Source organism: Engraulis encrasicolus, chromosome 19, assembly GCF_034702125.1.
Source record: "Engraulis encrasicolus isolate BLACKSEA-1 chromosome 19, IST_EnEncr_1.0, whole genome shotgun sequence".
Taxonomy (NCBI): Eukaryota; Metazoa; Chordata; class Actinopteri; order Clupeiformes; family Engraulidae; genus Engraulis; species Engraulis encrasicolus.
In genome coordinates this window covers 19,652,747-19,672,746 of record NC_085875.1, presented here as the reverse complement: position 1 = coordinate 19,672,746, position 20,000 = coordinate 19,652,747, and the positions used below count along the sequence as shown (strand labels likewise).

General features: G+C 45.5%; 1 protein-coding gene across 4 annotated transcripts in view; it reads right to left on the bottom strand.

The window, feature by feature from the left end:
- Positions 1-20,000, bottom strand: part of fut8a (fucosyltransferase 8a (alpha (1,6) fucosyltransferase)) — a 205,992-nt gene that overhangs the window by 70,913 nt on the left and 115,079 nt on the right. For all 4 annotated transcript variants that reach the window (XM_063183762.1, XM_063183760.1, XM_063183761.1 and 1 more), the window contains one exon: positions 11,096-12,369. In XM_063183762.1, the coding sequence (XP_063039832.1) occupies positions 11,096-11,298 (203 nt within the window). In that variant the 5' untranslated portion in view covers positions 11,299-12,369. The remainder of the gene's footprint in view (positions 1-11,095; positions 12,370-20,000) is intronic.

Here is a 20,000-nt window from a genome sequence, read left to right as displayed (position 1 = left end):
CCGAACATAATGACACATGAGGGAGATGTGGTTCAGTCCAAACCAACACTACTCCGATTACAGGGCACATAGGGAGGTGTCTTCTCTCTCAGCCTGTGGATTTCTGATAGGATGTGGGGCGCGAGTGGCCCTTGTGGCTGTGGTTTGTGTGTGCTGTGCTGCGGTATTCCTCTCCTCATACCAAGCATAACACAGGAGCAGGGCCGCTGAGAGTTTTGGCTAGGCACGGGACAAAGTCATCTGAAAGGGCCCCCTACTCAATATAGCCTGTGATGTAATGAAGAGCACATTTTGGCCCCCTCTCTTATGGGGCTGAGACAATTGGCCTGTTTGTCCCCCCTCCCTGCCAACTTCCCTGCAAGGGAGAGTACAACATAGCGGAATGTGTTGTAGCATACCAGGCATAACAAGGCGTAGTACTGTTGCACTGTTTGCTGACATGCTTATCCAAAGTGACTCACTGTTATTTTTTTAGGAGCAAGGCGTACAGTTTCTGGAGTAATGTGGGGTTACATGCCTTGGGCAAGGACACTTCAGCCACTATCTGATCCAAACACCAACTCCCTTACCCGTCAACCTGTTACTCTCCCATAGGATAGTGGAGCATAGTAGAGCTAGCATAACAGAGCATTGCAGGCATACTGTAGTGGAGCATACTGTAGCGCGCAGCACTCAGCTCAATTTAGCAAGCACGCTACACTATGCTATACTATGCTACGCCATGCTACGCTACATTGGTGCTGCGGATCGACTCAATTAAAGATGAAAGAGGGCCGCGACCAGAGGGACCTGAGGATCTGAGCTGGGGTGGGGAGCATATTTGTCATCCCATGCCAGAGTAAGGCTCTCCACACCACCTGACTCCATTGGCACTCTCTATTAGCAGTTCTAGCAATATATTAGAATGAGAATGAGGCATATTTTTTTTAAAGGAGAGTCTTTCATTAATTTGTTGATGGATGTGAGAAGTAAGAGAACAAATTATGGTTACCTATGATGACATTGCTGCAGACCGACCCACCGACAGACCGACCGACCGACAGACAGACAGACAGGTAGACAGACAGACAGACAGACAGACAGACAGACAGACAGACAGACAGACAGACAGACAAAATGGGCGGAAAAAGTAAGCGAGGCAGATAAGACAGGAAGGGAGAGAGAGGAAGGGAGAGACTGAGATAGATTAAAAAACGAGGGAGGCTCTGTGTTCGCAAGATAGTAAGAGGCAAGAGAAAAAGGAGATCGAAAAAAATGTGTGTCAGAAAAAGTCTCTTCTATAGGTGGGGTACACAGCCCTGGAAAATGCGTCCATAGACATGCATGTGGAAGAAGTGTTTACACCAAGATGTCGAGTTCCTGAAAATATCCTGCCTGTTTCATTGAAAAGATCCAATCATCTGCCAACTGTGCTCCAATCATGTCGCAGTATTGTGGTCTGCTGTTCCACGCTTGCCATGGTGCACTTTCAAGACACTACACGTGCACAGCTAAAAATAGAAACGAAAAAGGGTCTTGATATAATCCAGATAATTTGCAGTCATTACAGTTGAGTTGTTGAAAAGTTCAACCTTTTATTTTCATGTTCTGCTGTCCCTGGTGAGTGCAAGCATTCATGCCTTGCCAATCACTTGGACAGAGCCTTGTTCTGTTCACCAAAATAGACGATGAATGGCTTTGCCAAGATGCCTGTCATAAATAGCTACAAGGGGTTTGCAAATAAGACTGATTGGAGAGAGAGGAAACAGGGAATGAGAGATGAAAGGTTGCACAGAGGTGGAAGAGCAGAGTATAGAAAGAGGTGGGCTACCTTCTCTGTTATAGGATTCATATCGACTCCAGTTCTATGAACCTGCAATAGTCGGAAAGGAGCTGACAATATGGCCATCCAGTCAGTGTAAAGAGTTGTCCAGCAGGACTTTCGGAAAGGAACACAAGAGAGGGATTGAGATTTGGAGTTTCAGTGAAGGCTGCATTCTGTTATGAGACTAATATAGAGATTGCTTCTATGAAGACAACATAGATGTCCAGATGGTGACATCAAGAAGGCCATCCAAAGTTCAGTGCCAGGAATTGAAAAGCTGGACTTTGGAGACGAAGAGGGAACACCAGAGGAAAGGAGATTAGGAGTTTTGGTGAGGATTATATTATTGTCCGGTTTTTTTGTGTGGATGAGACTCTGCAAAATACCAACATCCGCTTTGGGAAAGTGCAATAGGATGGGTAACCAAATCAGAGTTCCAAAACACAAACTAAGGACTGTTTGGTGCAGACCGATCTCATTCAACATTCGTGTTCTCAGGCATTTTGTATCGTTCCCCTTCTGTTGCAATGGAACACATTTACAGCAGGGGTTGTTAGAGAACTAAATCGGATTATCGACTACCAATTTCCAAGAGAACGTACCATTAGAATCATATCAACCCAAAAGAGATGTCTGCAAGAGGCTGTCAAAAAAGCCACTCAGCCCCAGCAGTTGCTTTTCTAGCTGAGACCTCAGAGAGGGACAGATATAACGAGGGCAGGGAAAGGGGTTTTAGACTTTTGGATGAGGGCCGCTTTACTCTGCTACAGTATGCATTAGTGCAGAGGTCAGGCCTCTTGAAAATCAATATCCAATCACTACGAGCATCACCCAGACTGTCGTTAAGGATTTCCCCTCCCCATGGTGCACTGCGGTCCAGTCAGCCCTCCCGTAGCCCGAAGGAGGCTCCTGGGGGATGAGTAATTGACGGCACCTCCCCTTGGCTTGGCTCGGCTCACCTCCGCGCCTGTCTCTGCTGTGCTGGTGTGTACACGTTTAAAAAAAATAAAGATATTTCAGTTATTTCAGAGTTATTTCAGCACATTGACAGTTGATTCAACATCTTCTAGAGTGTATTTAGAGTACTCTCTAGTGTTGAGTGTTGATGTAGCAATTTTTTTTACTGTGTATCAGCTGCAGGGTTCTGAATGGGGTTTCAAGGAAAAAAAGGGTGTGTGGGTGGCCGGGCCTTAATGGCCTCTGTGTGCCAAGTTTGTCTCTCCCCTCCCGTGTTCTCTTGTCAGGATGGCAACGCTGTTGCAATCAGTCATTTCCCACATACCTACGATACATGCCCCACCAACCCTACCTCCCTCCAAACCCTCCCTCTTGCACTGAAGGTGTGTGTGTGCGTGTGTGTGTGCGTGTGTGTGTGTGTGCGTGCGAATGTGTGTGAATGTGTGGGTGTGGGTGTATGAGGAGAGAGAGAGAGAGAGAGAGAGAGAGAGAGAGAGAGAGAGAGAGAGAGAGAGAGAGAGAGAGAGAGAGAGAGAGAGAGAGAGAGAGAGAGAGAGAGAGAGATCATGCTGGGGATAGAAAGAAAAAGATGAGAGAAAGGGAAGGAAAGAAGAAGAAAGAAATGAGAGTGAAAGAGAGAATAAATGAAAAACATGTTGTTTGAATGACTCCTGACCTGAGAAAGTCAGCAAAAAATAGAAATGCCACATTTCCCCATCCCTCCAACGCTTTACAGTTCTTCAAAAAAGATGAACGACAAAGCGAAACACAGCAAAAAAAAAAGACCGTGCAAAAAAAAAGAAGAGAAATATGCCAGTGGTTTCCAGTGGATAATTTTTTATGGCGCGCTGATGGCAGTGTGGCACCTTAATAACCCCCTCGTTTTGCATTGGCTGCTTACACTAGCACTAAAGCACTCCCCAGGGGCCTCCCGCTCACTCACTCACTCACTCCCTCCCGCTCCCTGGCGCACTACGGCAGGCAAATTGGCTGCTGCTTTGCCTATCTGCAGCACGTGCCCCCCTTTAAACCAGACGGCTCAGCCTGAATGAGCTGTCCGTCAAACTGCAGATGGTGAAGGAGAATGCGTTGGTGTGTTTGTGTGTGTGTGTGTGTGTGTGTGTGTGTGTGTGTGTGCAGGTGTGCACGCCACGTTAGCATGTACAGTATGTGTCTTCCAACATACTGTACATACTGTATGTGTGTGTGGGTGTGTGTCTGTGAGTGTGACCGCATATGTGAGATTGTGTACATGTGTAAATCTATGTCTTTTCCTGTGTCCAACACCCTGCATTCCAGAAGAGACAAGAGAAGAGAGGAGCACAAAGAGAGACGAGGGGAACAGAGGAGAGAGAAGCAGAGGAGAGAGGAGAGGAGAGCAGAGGAGAGGAGCCAGGAGCTCAGATCAGAACAGAAGCGTTTGGACGCAGATGAATGGCCATGTGGGTCTTAATGAGATCCATATCGAAAGGAAGGCAGCGCTGGATCGCTCGCCACCAGAAGGCTGTGACAAAACTCTGTGTGTGTGTGTGTGGAGAGAGAGAGAGAGCGAGGGAGAGGGAGAGCGAGAGCGAGAACAAGAGAGAGAGAGAGAGTGTGAGAGAGAGAGAGAGAGAGAGAGAGAGAGAGAGAGACAGACAGACAGACAGACAGACAGACAGATAGACAGACAAAATATCGAAACGCAGTGTTGGATGCCTTGCCACCAGAAGGCAGTAACTACAGGAGACGCTGACAGTCAGCCGATGCTCCATGTGTTTACTCTCCACAAACAATCTGTCAGCTCCACTTTGCCTTGTGGATATGCAGCTAAGGATCCGAATTATTGGGTGTTCATCATACACTCCATAAGAGGTAGAATGCACTGAATGTATTGCACATCATAATGCCTGTCATAATGAATTCCTTGTGGTCATTGATATGTCATGGATTGATCATTGTGACAAAGCTGTTCGAGCTGGTTGTCACAATCATAGTGCAATCAGTAAAATCCACAAGTCTTGTATTGTAGTGTTTAACACAATGTATATTCAACATACTGTTTGTTAACATGTATTGTATATGTAATGTATTGACAGCTAACATTACTGGACTCTAATTGCATACTTGCATACTGGACCAATAAAATGGCTACCAGTTCTGTAAATATCCATAACTGCCCTGTTATATAAACAGGTCAACCTGGTCAATGTTTTCAGTTCTGAAATGTTTCCAGTTGACATACATTTGTCAAGAGCAGTAATGCAGTTTGAGTGATTGAATGTAATGTCCGGTCCAGTTCACTGCAGTAGCAACAGCGAACAAGTCAATATATCTGACACGGATCATGATACAAGCCTAACAGACACAGATGTTTTTAGACCCATGTGGACTCCATATGGGCAGAGGACCATGGTGAATCTGGAGCAAAGCTTCACAGGCTTGCCAAACCACTGGGATATGTTAGCTAGGCCAGCATTCAAGATGGAAATGTGGTCATGTACGGAGGAAAGCTACGCACATCCACATTTTTTCCCAATCATTAATAACGGAAGGATACTAAAGATTTTGGAATTACATCTTACCACACAAGTTCCGTCTCACTGTTTCCTACATCATCAGGGCACCTTAAGTCGATTATGACAATCATAAACCGCAATGGTTACGATGTTTAATAATATACTCGATACATTCCGTAGCACATTAAGTCCACATACAGTGGGAAAACAGTGGGGAAACACCTTATTTAAACACCTTATTTAAATAATCCGCCCACAGATACATTAGATATGGCTTGTTTCACTGACTCATCGACTTAATGCAGCATTTCGCAGAAAGGTCTTCAAAGAAATCCCAAGTGATACGGGAGCAGTTGTGTTACAAAATATGTATGTATTCTCATATGCTACGCGCAATGTGTTTAACAAGATATACAGTATATTGTCTCCATGGCAGTTAGGGCTACATTGCTGCATCCGTTCATGCATTTACATGGTCCTGTTATCCAAAAATGGAGGGTTGGGGGAGAGTGGGGGCAGGTGTGTAGGGGACGTGATGTTTTGTCAGGAAAACTTTGAGAAAGTATCTCTCAATAAATGTTTAGCCTTAAGGAAACAGAGTTTTTAACAGATGGTTTATCATCTCTCTCAGCACCGGAGGACACTCTGGGGGCCAGGGGTGTGGTGCGGTGGGGTCATCAAAACAAAGTACAGATGCACCTTGAATGTGTAGCAATTCCTCATAACCCAATCACTCTCACTATCCCTGACTTTATAGCGATCGTGAGTTTGGCACCTGGGGATTTTCTGTCAACTTCATGTAGGGACAAATTTCCATCCGTTACCACCCATTATGTGAATTACATTTGCTCTATATAAAAGAAAAGGCAAAACAGCTTCATATACTACATATGCCAGTGGTCTGGAAGTATTATCTCCTAACAATTTCCTCTTACCTACAGCAGACGCTGATGAAGTTCTTCGGCTGAGGAATAGTCTTTCAAGCTCAGAAGAAGACGTCATCCACTCGTGACAACTCAACTTATTGGATAAGCTTCTAAGTCAAGCTGAGGTAGAACAGTATGGAGTAGTCATGCAGGCAGCTGCATATGCTTCTCTTACTGAGATGGAGAGCAGTGCGGGAGAGGAAGAAAGAAAGAGCACAAAAGCGAGGAGAGAGAGAAAGAGAGAGAGAGAGAGAGAGAGAGAGAGAGAGAGAGAGAGAGAGAGAGAGAGAGAGAGAGAGAGAGAGAGAGAGAGAGAGAGAGAGAGAGAGAGAGAGAGAGAAAAAAAAAAGAAAGAAAGAGAGCACGGTGGCGCATTATGAATCAATTAGTGTGGGCCCAGTAGGGCCTATCCCGTTCACTTGAAGTTCTCGCTCTCCCTCCCTCAAGCCACGAGGAAAGTTGGGGGAGGGAGGATGGAGCTTCCATCATTCCATCATACAGAACTAGAAAAAGGGGGAAAGCCAGAGACCCAGACACAGAGACATACTAGGCCTATGTGAGAAAACTACTCACGCAGGCAGCTACAAAGAAGAACGCTGATGTAGTCTGCAAAGAAGAGAAGAGCATGAAGCACGGAAGCAGAAGAAGTGGGCAGATATGTCGAGTGAGAATCTGCAGGATCAAAGAAAGAGTTCTCAATCAATAGGACTGTGATCTAGAGAAGTACAACGTAAAAGCCAATAGAAAAATGAACAAAGATTAGGAATGATAGTCTATTCAAACGGCAAGGAGAGGTCTGGGCAAACAGCAACCAGGAGCTGCGATTTCTACTACTCAAAGGACATCATGAGAAAAGCCACACTGAAATGGGCTCCTTCACAAAGACACACAAAGTATTGTGTGTGCCTCAATTATTTGCACCGTCAAGGAAAAGTTCATGAACGCCATTACTTCGATTTAAAAAGTCAAGTTCTTTTACTAAATCTTTCACACAACCTACAACCTTACAAGCTTTTCATGCTTTAATTTTGATGATTTTGTCAGCATGTGGAAAGGTAAAATCATGTTTATGTCATCAGAACCTGCTTTCACATTTTATATTGCATATAATGCATAGACATAAATTAACTCATAAAGACACCTGCAATAACAAATATATGGTTACCTATGGGATAATATTGTCAAAATTCATGTCAGAAGGTGCATAAAATGTCCTGTTCTTTTACTACGACTCCAGAGGTGGTGGAGTAGCTCATTAAGGCAGTGTTTCCCAACCAGGGGTACGTGTACCACTAGGGGTACGCGAGCACACTGCAGGGGGTACTTGGAAAAATGTTATTATAACAAATGTATGGAACAGTCACATCAGGACAGAGAAAGCGATATAGAACATGAATTAGGGGGTACTCAAGGCACAACTAAGAGGCTTAGGGGGTACGCGAGACAGAAAAGGTTGGGAAACACTGCATTAAGGCAAGGAAGGCGCATGGTAAAAGTTGATCACTGCTGAACTTTATGCAAATGAGAGGCGGTGTTCCATGAGTCGTGACCAACAGCATCGTTTCCAAACGTCTCTTCAGTTTGCTGGTAGCAGCAGGTGGTGAGATGATTGGTGGATGTAAATAAAATTTTAAACAGTGCTGGTGATTACCATTATACAGTATTGGCATGCTGTGTGAAAAACAGAGTTTTAGGAGGCACAAAAATATTGTTGAGGTAAAACTTGACGTGGTATTCTTTGTAAATGAAATGGGTGTTAAACAGCAGCTGCCACGAGAATGACTTGCTGATGTATCCATAAGATGAAGTGCAATGGTTGGTCGAGATACACAACATTTTATACAGTGCTGTGGATGAATACAATAGCCCCTTGGTATGCCAAACGCACAAAAGCATCTTTCCCATCTGAGGTTTGTTTTATGGATTCATTTCAACTTCATTGGTTCATTAAGGTTTCCTGAACAGACGTTCAATACATGCCCACTGAAAGTGGAGAAAGCATACAGGGCCCACAATTTGCTTGACTGTACTCTGGATGTCAGGGCCTGATTGTATAGATGTATCTTGACAATCTCATGTGTCTGTAAGCACCATTTGAACATGTCTGGCATGTGTATTGGATGTACTCCTTAGAGCTGTCTTGTATCAATGACCAAACACACAAACGCGCGCACACACACACACACACACACACACACACACACACACACACACACACACACACACACACACACACACACACACACACACACACACACACACACACACACACAATTATACCCTATTTGTCAATGGGTGAACACCAGTCAAATCAACTGAAGCGAAGCCCAGTAGAGGTAAGGAACACAGAACCAATTCCACAACGTTGCTGCAATAATACGTTTTTGACCTGCAATCTCCAGCGCGCGTCTGTGCACATTACTTTTATTACCCCACCTAATCACAATAAAATTACACCCATTTACAAATGCCTAATGAGAGATGGAAACCACGAAATGGAAAGGAAATAAGAAAGAAATGGAAAGAAAAAGAAAGAGAGCAATACATGGGAAGTGAGGGAGGACAGGGGGAGCGAATTAAAGGAGGAGAAAATAGGAGACGAGAAGAAACAAGAGAATAGAAGAGGAGGAGAGGTTCCATTTCAACCCGCCTGATGAGAGATAAAATCCAAGAAAGTAAAAGGAACAAAACAAGAGAAAGTAGAAAAAAGACACAGGAAAAAACAGATGGAGAAAGAGAGAAAAAACACATAAAATCAACTACTTGGCTGGATCACAGCAAACACGTACTGTTGTTGCCATATAATTGTACGTGGAAACAGGGACGTCGAAACAGGGCCGAAAAATGGGACTGAGTCACCAGGGCCCCACATATGAGGGGGGCCCAAAGGATGTCAGATTTTTCCAACATATTAATTCCATATAAAGGCGGGGGTTAATTTCAGCTGGTTGTGCATAGGACCCAGTATTGGCTGTTACGCCCCTGCATGTAAGTCACATAACCAACCCACTGCACTGAATCAGCATCACACATGTGCAATCTCCACAGCTAAATGCCATCACTCACTGCACCAACGCACCAGAATCATCCAGACGCTGTGCACCCCGAAAAGCAATCGAAAGCAGTCATCAAGACATGCTAATAAGACATAATCAGACAATGAGATAGCAATTCCACAGCTATCCCACTTCTCTTTTGTGTCTTTCATCATACCCACCGCTGTTATCGCACTAAAACTAATTCAATATTGTGAAGATGGATTTCCAAAGGGGAACAGAATGAAATGAAATGTGATGATGATGAAACGTGCGAGGGAAACTTGTACAAAGGTGAAACAAACAAAGTAAAAAAATGAAATTCTAGAAATGCACTCAGAGAGTGCAGACCTCCGCCAAGGAAGCTGTTTGATAGAACATTTGACTACGCTACACCCTATTTGTTTTTCAGGTCCTTCTGCCTTGTTTGTGTGGAGTTAGAAATTGGAATGTCAAAATTCGATTAATCCCGCAATGGTGAAGAATCTTTTTTTTTTTTAAATCCTGGATGCGGATCGTGATCCGAATCACCACCAAAATTTCCGCACTTGTTCCTTTTGTCATTTACAACAACTCCAAAAACTGTCATAAAAATCTGTTTTGAGTCTCCCTGCTGACAGACAGACAGACAAGGAGAAAGACAGACAAACAAACAAACAAACAAACCAACACGATCGAAAACATAACCTCCTTGGCAGAGGTAATACAGTAAAAAAAGGAAATAAAACAGAACATTTAAGGGTACAAGTTAGGAAACCTGGAGCTCTACTCCCAGTCATTGTGGTGGGTAATTTTTTTGTGTGCGTGCACGGCGCAAGCTGAATTGTGTCTGACAGTAGAGTATATTGGCAGAAAAAAACCTTCTTCCCAGAAGACAGATGTGTTCTGTCGCCTCTGGTTCCCATGCGTGCAGTGCGATGTGTAATTAGTCACAGTCTTTTTGCCTCGTGTCCCATTATTTTCCTTCAAACTCAACAAACTTTCCACACCACACTCCACACAACAAAAAAGCACATCATGCAGATGTGAGACAAACAGAAGCACAACATCTTTTTGGCGGAAAACAGAGTTTGCATGTATTGTGTTGTCTGCTGTACGTTAATCAGACCAAATTTAACTGTAAAACAGACACCGACATACTGGTGCCACTATATCCTACAGTGTGCCTTGCATGTGTACATGTGTGTGCATGGGTGTGTGTGTGTCTGTGTGCATGTGTGTTCGTATGGCTGAGTGTGTGTACAATTGGCATGCTTGCGCCAGGAGATGTGGTTGCACTTGACTTAACATGTGACATGTTGTCAAATCTATGCTGACAAATCAAGTGCTAGCGCTTGTGTATACAGCATCTGCAGCACTGAATATTACCGTAGAACCTTTCCCATGCATGTGTACAGGTATGTGTGTGTGTGTGTGTGCGTGTGTGTGTGTGTGTGTGTGTGTGTGTGTGTGTGTGTGTGTGTACGCGTGTGTACGCGTGTGTGTTTCTGCCGTGTGTGTACAAGTATATATTGGAATGCTTATCACGTCTTGGCCATGCATGCATGTGTATGAGTAGTGTGTGTGTGTGTAAGTGTGGGTGTGTATCTCTGTGTGGCTTACCGTAGCATCTCTGCCATGTGTGTGTGTGTAGGTATGTATCTCTGTATACTTACTGTTGCATCTCGGCCATGCATGTGTGGGTACGTGCACGTGTGTGTATGTGCTGATGAATATGTGTATCAGCATGTAGGTTCTCGGATGTGTGTGTGCATGTGTGTGTGTATCTCTGTGGAGCCTACCGTAGAGGCTCAGCCATGTGTGTGTGTCTGTGTGTGTATGTGTGTGTGCGTGCGTGTGTGCACGCGCGCATGTGTGTATCTCTGTGGAGCCTACCGTAGGGTCTCAGCCATGCGTCTCAGGTCCTCGTTCTGTTGCTTGAGCCTCTCCAGCTTGGCCAGGATCTTGGACAGCTCCCGGCTGGACCTCTCCGGGTGCTCGCTGTCCCGCACCAGGTGGCCGCCGATGTAGAACAGCAGCGTGCCCCAGGCCAGCAGCACCAGCATGATCCAGCGCCACGAGCCCGTCCATGGCCGCATCTTTTCAGGCGTGGCCCAGGCCTGATCCTCGGCCTACCTAGCCTAGCCTAGCCTAGCCTAGCCTAGCCTAGTCTACCTACCGCCCTACAGTGGAGGGCTGGAGTGACGGAGCGTGTGATGGTGGGTGTAACTGTGTCGAGACAGAGTTCCTCAGTGTGTGGGTTTTCCGTCACAACGCCATTTGCACGACTGTGGTGAACTATGGCTGGAGGGGAGAGCAGTGGAGTGTCCTACCTACCTAGCGCACTACAGAGGATGGAGGTGAAGGAAATGAAAGTGCTATTCGAGTGTCTCTACAGTATGTAGTAATTCGGATGGAGAGTCTAGAGAGAGTCTCTTTAACTGTATTTTCTGTCACAACGCCATATGCCCTATTGCAGAGCTGCTAGCTGTGGAGGATAGATAGATAGGAGTGTGGTGTGGAGTGTCTGTATGTGTACGTGTTTGTGGAGTGTTTTGTATGTGTATTCAGAGGAAACAAGGTCTGTGTGTGCGTGTCCCTCCAAGATTGTATGTGCGTGTGTGAATGTGTGTGCGCGCGTGTGTGTGTATGTGTGTGGTGGTGTGCGTGGGTGGGAGAGGAGAGCAGGTCTCGGTGTCTCTCTCTGTTTGTATGTATGTCTCCCGTCACCACACCATATGGTGACACCTTGTCGTCTTCATCGCCATGGCAGCCGGCCGTGTCCCCGAAGGTGTGAGGAGGCGCCGTGAGGAGGCTGTGTGGCAGCTTGTCAGCAGGACAGCGGCGACGGGAGGGAAGAAAATGATGTCAACTGTCTGTAGAGCTGCACGGTTTATGCTATGCCTGTCGACTTGACTTGCGCCTTCTTCGTGTCTTTCTGTCGCTCTCTCTCTGTATCGCTCTCTTATACTCCCACTCCCACAGCACCTAGTGGATGTCTGTTGACTCTTGTTGCTGATCCGATGGATGTATGGATGGTACAGGTCTGGGAACAGTGACAGCTGAGGCTCAGGGACTTCTGGGCTGGGTTATCTCAGGTCTTGGGGAGTGTGTTAGCAGGTCTCGGTACAGTGTTGGCTGTGCAGAGTCTCACGTTCAGGCATCAGCTCCTGGTGAGGAAAAACAGAAACAAACAAAAATGTAGAAGATTAGAGTTATGGTCTGGATTATGACATTGATCCGTTTTGTCCTTGCACATAATGCTGTGGACACATACACGAAAACTCACGGACACACACAGGCACACAGACACCCAAAAAAAACCACTTACACCCACACACAAATTGCAACGTTCTCTTTTTGATACTTGAACATTTTATCCACATTCACAAGCGTGCACACACACGCACACACACAAACACACAAAATATACTGTCCAGTGTATCTGATTCTGTACACACAGACACATACCTACAATACCCACACAACCGAGTGGAGCCACAGTGCTGGCTGGGCCTTATGATTATAGATCTTTTTTTTGCCAGGTGCTAACAAAGATGAAATAACGCCGATTGATTGCGGATATCGAGCCGAATCTTCCTGATTCATTACGTGGCCGGGGCAGAAGGGAAATACTTATCTTTCATTATGGATGGATGCTAGCGAGCGAGCCCCCAAATAGAGACTTATTATGGATTGCTATGGAGTAGGCACATATACAATCCTGTTATGGATTGCATTGTAGCAGAGATGAGAGGTGAGGGGGGGAGGAGGGAGGAGGGGTGTTGTGGGGGGCCCACGGGCAATCAAAATGGGGCCAGGGCAGGACAGGGCAGGGCCGTGGCTGGCCTGGGAGTGGTGGCGAGGATCGATGGCGTGGCCTTCTGCCGGAGTCCGCTCAAACCCAACTGCCGGCGGCGAGGTCTCGTTACACCGACCCTGGCAGAGGGCGGCTGGAGCACGGAGATGTTATATAGACACACACTCGTACACACACACACACACACACACACACACACACACACACACACACACACACACACACACACACACACACACACACACACACACACACACACACACACACACACACACACACACACACACACACGTTCATGTGAAGGCACCTGAGTGTTCTAATAAAGACATGATATATCGCTCACGTCGGAATAAACACAAACACACACACACACACACACACACACACACACACACACACACACACACACACACACACACACACACACACACACACACACACACACACACACACACACACACACACATGAAAAATGCCTCAAATAAAAAGCTGCGTTGACATAAACAAGCTTACCGGAAAATGAAAAGACTAATACATGCATGACCAGATGCACCCACCACAGCCATAGCGCAGACACACACACACACAAACACACACACACACAAGGTTAAAAAAGACGTTACAATATGTCATACCTGCAGAGTAGAACACACGCACGCATGCAGGCATGAAGGCGCACATGCACACACACACACACACACACACACACACACACACACACACACACACACACACACACACACACACACACACACACACACACACACACACACAAACATCCCCCACCCAACACCCGCACACACTCACCCTAACCCAGGTAATCTTCTCACGCAGTCTCTCTCTCTCTCTCTCTCTCTCTCTCTCTCTCTCTCTCTCTCTCTCTCTCTCTCTCTCTCTCTCTCTCTCTCTCTCTCTTCCCCCTAGCCTGTCTGCTCTCCTCTCCCACTCCTGCTCTCTGAGCCCGAAGCTGCTGAATGATTAAAATGTGTGAGGCGGTGGCAGCCAGGCGATGGCAGCCGCTACACTGGGGGGGCCACATCAATGTTTAACGGGCCCCAAACCAAGGCATGGGATGGGATGGGAGAGGCTCAGAGTAGGGCTCAGAGTACATCCTCTGTCACTAACAGCTTACTATCACACAAAGAGAGAGAGAGGGGGACAGACAGCGATAGCGAGAGAGAGAGAGAGAGAGAGAGAGAGAGAGAGAGAGAGAGAGAGAGAGAGAGAGAGAGAGAGAGAGAGAGAGGTGGGGGTTGTGGACGGCATCACAAAAGATGAACCTTAACCTTAAACACTAACCCGCTGACCCACTTGCTATCACACACCAAAGAAAGAAGAGATACAGGACAGATAACACCACATTAATACTAAAAGTACACTGCAGATCAAACAACATCCACACCGATTGGTCGACATCAGCACTAGTTTGCTTCTGAAGAGAATGTGGTCTTCAGCAAGAACACTAACTGCAAGTTCATAATGCGATCTTCAATAACAATATACTAACTGAAACTTCAGAAGACACTTTTCAGCAAACACACTCGCTCCAAGTTCAGAAAATATTCTTCAGCAAAGACAACACTAACTGCAAGTTCAGAAGACCTTTTAAGAAGTTCAGAAGTAACTCTTCAATACCAACAACAATACAGTAACTGAAAATTCAAAAGATGTTCCTCAACATCTATACTCAAAGAAAATGCTCCACACTCTGCTCCACGTTTTATTTGTAGTGAAGTGTTCATTTCGGCCTTCTTGCTGTTTGAAGAAGCCAAGAAGGCCAACACATCCCTTCACTAAAAAAAAAACATGGCGCAGAGGGGGCAGATTTTTCTTTATTTTCTTTGTGGCCAGCACCTCAAAAATGACTTTATGGGTGTGCAATACCTTCTTTGTTTCAGCATCTATGCTAACACTAACGGCAAGCTCTCAAATCCTTTTATCTATATGGGCAATTTGGCAAGACCAAAGCAATGGTACGGCTCCTATCACAGCCAAAGAACAAAGAGACACTTTCACATCCACTCACACATTTGCATCTTTCTACTGAACAAAACAAATAACCAGTCGCAAACAACCACAAACACTTATACGATAAACAACTATATTTCACTCACTTTCGCAATTCAGGTAGATTATAAAAGTGTAAACAACTCAAGTTGGCACCTTCAAGAAAGTCTCCTCAGAGGTTACACCTATTCCAACACATCTCGCCGGTCCTGGTGATGTACTGAAAGCGTGTGGTGATGAATCAACACTTTTTTGTGACACTCTTAATGACATATAACACTTCCACCCTACATTCACTCTGATCTTCTGGAGTTTGATTTGGCACTATACACACACACATCGTAAACAGCCAGGAGCTACGAGCAGGGTTCACTGAATACTCATAAAAAGAAATGCTTCATGTCCATGCCCAAATCTCTCTATTTCTCAATTAAAAATATGAACCAAGAGAGACAGTGCCTTGCATGAAAACGCTGTACTCAAGGTGGCCTCTCTTTCTATATTTTAATGGACGCATTGAAAAAACGAACGTCACAGTTATTCCTGTTGCCATTGTGTTGGCATTCAGAAGAAGGCGTCCCCTTCCTGCCACGGTTGTCATCCTATTACTTATTACATTACATTATATTACATTGAATTTGGCAGACGCTTTTCAACGAAAGCGACTCACAAGGACGTTATTATAGCCAACATCACTAGCAGATACGAAGTGCACAGGAAATATACAGAACAACAAGTGCAGATGCTAAGTAGGGTTAGGTTTTTTTTCCAAATTAAGTAGTAGAGTACACACACCCATACACATCATGTCAAGAGTCTAGCCTGGGACTAGGGAAGCTCCAGCATTAGTGTAGTAGATAGTTATTACAGTCTTGGTGATGTTAGAGAGAATTAAGAGTTATGATTTCATCAACCAAACAACCAAAACGCACACACACACACACACACACACCCACGTACGCACACACACAGCCCATTTGCCTTTTAAGCACAGCCAGCCAAAACCTGAAATGGATGCCATCTCCATAACGGTTCAGAGAGAAAGAAATGGCCGCTGAATGTCTTTTAGAGAAGGCAGTACAATATCTCAGCATCTATTAAGAGTGAGAGGGACGAGTATACATTTAGTAGTGTGCGTGTGTGTGTGCGCGCGCGTGTGTGTGTGTGTGTGTGTGTGTGTGTGTGTGTGTGTGTGTGTGTGTGTGTGTGTGTGTGTGTGTGTGTGTGTGTACGCGCGTGCATGCGTATTGGAGTGCACATGTGTGTGTGTGTGTGTGTGTGTGTGTGTGTGTGTGTGTGTGTGTGTGTGTGTGTGTGTGTGTGTGTGTGTGTGTGTGTGTGTGTGTGTGTGTGTGTGTGTGTGTGTGCACGTGAGAGAGAGTGTGTGTGTATGTGCTTGTGTGTGTGAGTGTGTCAGCTAACTCCTAGCCTTTGTGAATAATGCATAAGACTGGGGTGAATAGAGGCACACAGCCCTGAGTGAGAAAGGAGAGGGGGAAGGTGGGTGGGTGTGCTATTTACCTTACAGTCTGACAGCCTGGCTGGAACTCATGAAACATGAAAACTTTAAAACATGAAACGAAACAAAATGAAATGCAAAAAATGATAAATGTTGGGCAATGTTTAACCCTACAGTCTTGAGAATGGTTATGTCAATAGTACAGAGCTGGGAAAAAACAGACACCCACGTGCGCGCACACACACAAACATATACACGGAGGCACGCATACCCGCACACAAACCATCGACCTGCTGTGCACAGGATTTCTAAATTCTGCAAATATCGGCAGAACGAGTTTCTGGATACTTGTCGAGGGTTTTCTGTGTGATCCCTGAAAAAATCCAAATGGAAGGAAATGGAATGAAACAGGCCTTCAAATAACAGACACAGAACCAGCAGAGGGGTGGCTGTCAACCAAACAGGTACGGTGAGAGAGAGAGAGAGAGAGAGAGAGAGATAGAGATAGAGAGAGAGAGAGAGAGAGAGAGAGAGAGAGAGAGAGAGAGAGAGAGAGAGGGAGAGAGAGAGAGAGAGAGAGAGAGAGAGAGAGACAGAGAGAGAGACAGAGACAGGGACAGGGACAGGGACAGAGAGAGACAGAGACAGAGACAGAGACAGAGACAGAGACAACGACAGGGAAAAGGGACAGGGACAGAGAGACAGAAAGACCGATAGGGAGAGAGAGAGAGAGAGAGAGAGAGAGAGAGAGAGAGAGAGAGAGAGAGAGAGAGGTCTCGTCTCACACCTGTCTGAAAAAACATGACCCCAGGCAAGGCTGGCCATGGCCACTACCACGATATGTTGTTAATAGTAATGATATCAGATCACATATAGAAGGCACTCTGCTTTTTGCCTGATTATAAACGACTTTCAAATCTCGTACCGAGATGTTGGTCTGACTAAGAAGATAACGAATAACGTTTCCCAAAGCGCCTCGTTAACCCGCCTCCCTCGATTTGCTACTGGCTGAGGCCAGCAAAGGCTGTGCCGAAGTTTAAACCAAACATTTTCTTAGTCCCAATAGAACATCTCTGCTTAAGCCACGTCACTGCCTTGAACACGCCTCTACCCAGGGCCATTGGAGCTGCTCAAAGTTGATTGCTTCCCAAGTCCCAACAAAGTTGATAGAGTTCCTGATTTCTACGGAGCTCAGAAATGAAATTTGTATTGCTCCTGGCCTGACAAGTCACTAGGAGGGCGTGGCCTGGCTACTCTGCTTTAGTCAATAGAAAGCAAACAAAAAGATTTTAAAATCACTGGCTTCACAAAGGCAGGTAACATATTTTTGTAGCCTTATTGTTATAATGCCTTTATTGAGATAAGGAAGAATGCCATGTACTTAATGCCATGCAGCGTATGCCATGTACTTAATGCCTGTCTATTTGCACAAAAGTAACACCAAAACACATTGCTATGGGGGTCGCTGAGGTTGTGGATGGAATGAGTGTGTGAATATGTGTTGTGATGTAATGGATTGTCTTGTACTGTATGTACTGTCCTGATTTAAGGGGACCCTATTAAAAACGAGACATCACATAAATGAATAAAAAGCATTCTAAAAGTCTGTTTAACCGAGATGCCAAAACCAATGCGTCCATAGACATGTAAACAGCTGCTTAGATGCTTCCTCCTGGTGCCAGTCTGTATAGTGTTTAAATGGCCACGGCATACATAGCAACCCCTCATCTAGGCAAATAAGCCTCCTGATCACATGTATGTCACAGATGGTAGATAGGTTACTGGCAGGGCCGTTGACAGCTTTGACCGGGCCTGGGACAAAATCATCTGAGAGGGCCCCCCCCCCTCTCAATACATACAATGTAATGAGGGTCAAAATTTTGGGCACCCTCTTTCCCTGGGCCCGGGACAACTGTCCCCTTTGGCCTTCCCTGTCATCTTCTCTGGTACTGGACTAACAAGGTGGGATTGCTGTTTTTGTCTTCTCCACAAGCAGCTCAAAAAGAGCTTTTGCATGCAAATAGCTGGGTGATTATTATTTGTGTAATTGCCTGTGTTCAGCCTCTTCTGATAATATCGGGATAAAAAGGCTCGCAGACCTGCAGATACAGCTAAGTCAACAGAGAATTTTATCTCTGCGAAATCTGACACCGGTTTAGTTCAGCTTAAGCCGTGGTCTGTCTGCTGGATATGCCGGGTCACGTCCTGAGGCGCCATGATTTTCTGTCCTGTCGAGCTTGTTGATGTGATAGTGCGATAGTGCTTCCTTCAGCGGGTCCATGGAAATAGATTATACAGTCTGACAAAAGAGTGAACAGAGGTGGACTGGGTGCTTTTATGAAGTGCACACACATGCGCACAGGCACACACACACACACATGCGCGCACGTGCGCACGCATGCACGCAGGCGCGCAGGCACGCACGCACGCACGCACGCACGCACACACACACACAAACGCACACACTACTAGACGATTGTAAAAACTCAGCAGGTGAGAATTCAATGATGGCAAACACACTTCCAGCAAGTCCTTTGTAGTACCTCCACCACGTATAATCACCACACAATTACAGGTATCATGGATGGCTGCGCTGCGCTTGCCAAAATGCTGGAGAGTGCTAGGAACAAGGCACTTAGAGACACTCAGTTCCACAGAGCGACTGACCACTTAGGAGTAAAAAATGTCAGTGAACAGTAAAACATCCTGTGTTAATTCAACATTTAGGGAGTCCATTTCACATCTTCTAGAGTGTATTTGGCCCCAGATTACTCAGTGAATGTTGAATTGACACTGCATTTATTTACTGTGCAGGCAAGTTGGTGTGAAAACACAAAAACTTAATGTGGTGACCGGTTAGGGTGTTGATTGCCAAAAGGACATTGAGAGTTTAAGACAAAGGCAAAAAAGAAAACTCGACCCAAACAAAAAACCCTCACTGTGGTTAACTGTGTCCAAGCACATTATCAGAAGGACACTTTGTGTTTGAAGGGGGAAAAAACACCGAAAACTCTGTGGTGAACTGGTGGGCAGTGCAGAGAGCACTCCAAGAGAGAGCATGGTGCTGAATGGAACACTGAGTGGACACTTGTGAACTTCAGGGCTTTTTAAAATTCTTCATCCAACCACTAAACCCATAGCCGTGAGCCTGCTTCTCAAAAGTGACGCTGCTAATCGTTAGCGACTTATTTGGGATATTGCATGGCAACCAACTAAGTTGGTTAACATCATTTGGGGTCGGCCCATTGGTCCGACAGCCCATTAGCACGACAGCCCATAAATCAGACCGATAAACCACAGAGGAGCAAAACAAGAATCCCATTGGTCTGATTGTTACAGAGCTACATGTGGGCAACTCTTTTCAGACTTAAAATACACACGCAAAAGCATGCCTTTAGTGACAGTTAGAGTTAGGAATCGTTTTGGTTTGGGCACAGCTTTAACTTTTCAGCTAACTTAAACGTGAATACTTTTGTAGCAATTTTGGTTTGAGCACAGTTTAATAGTGTGTGGTC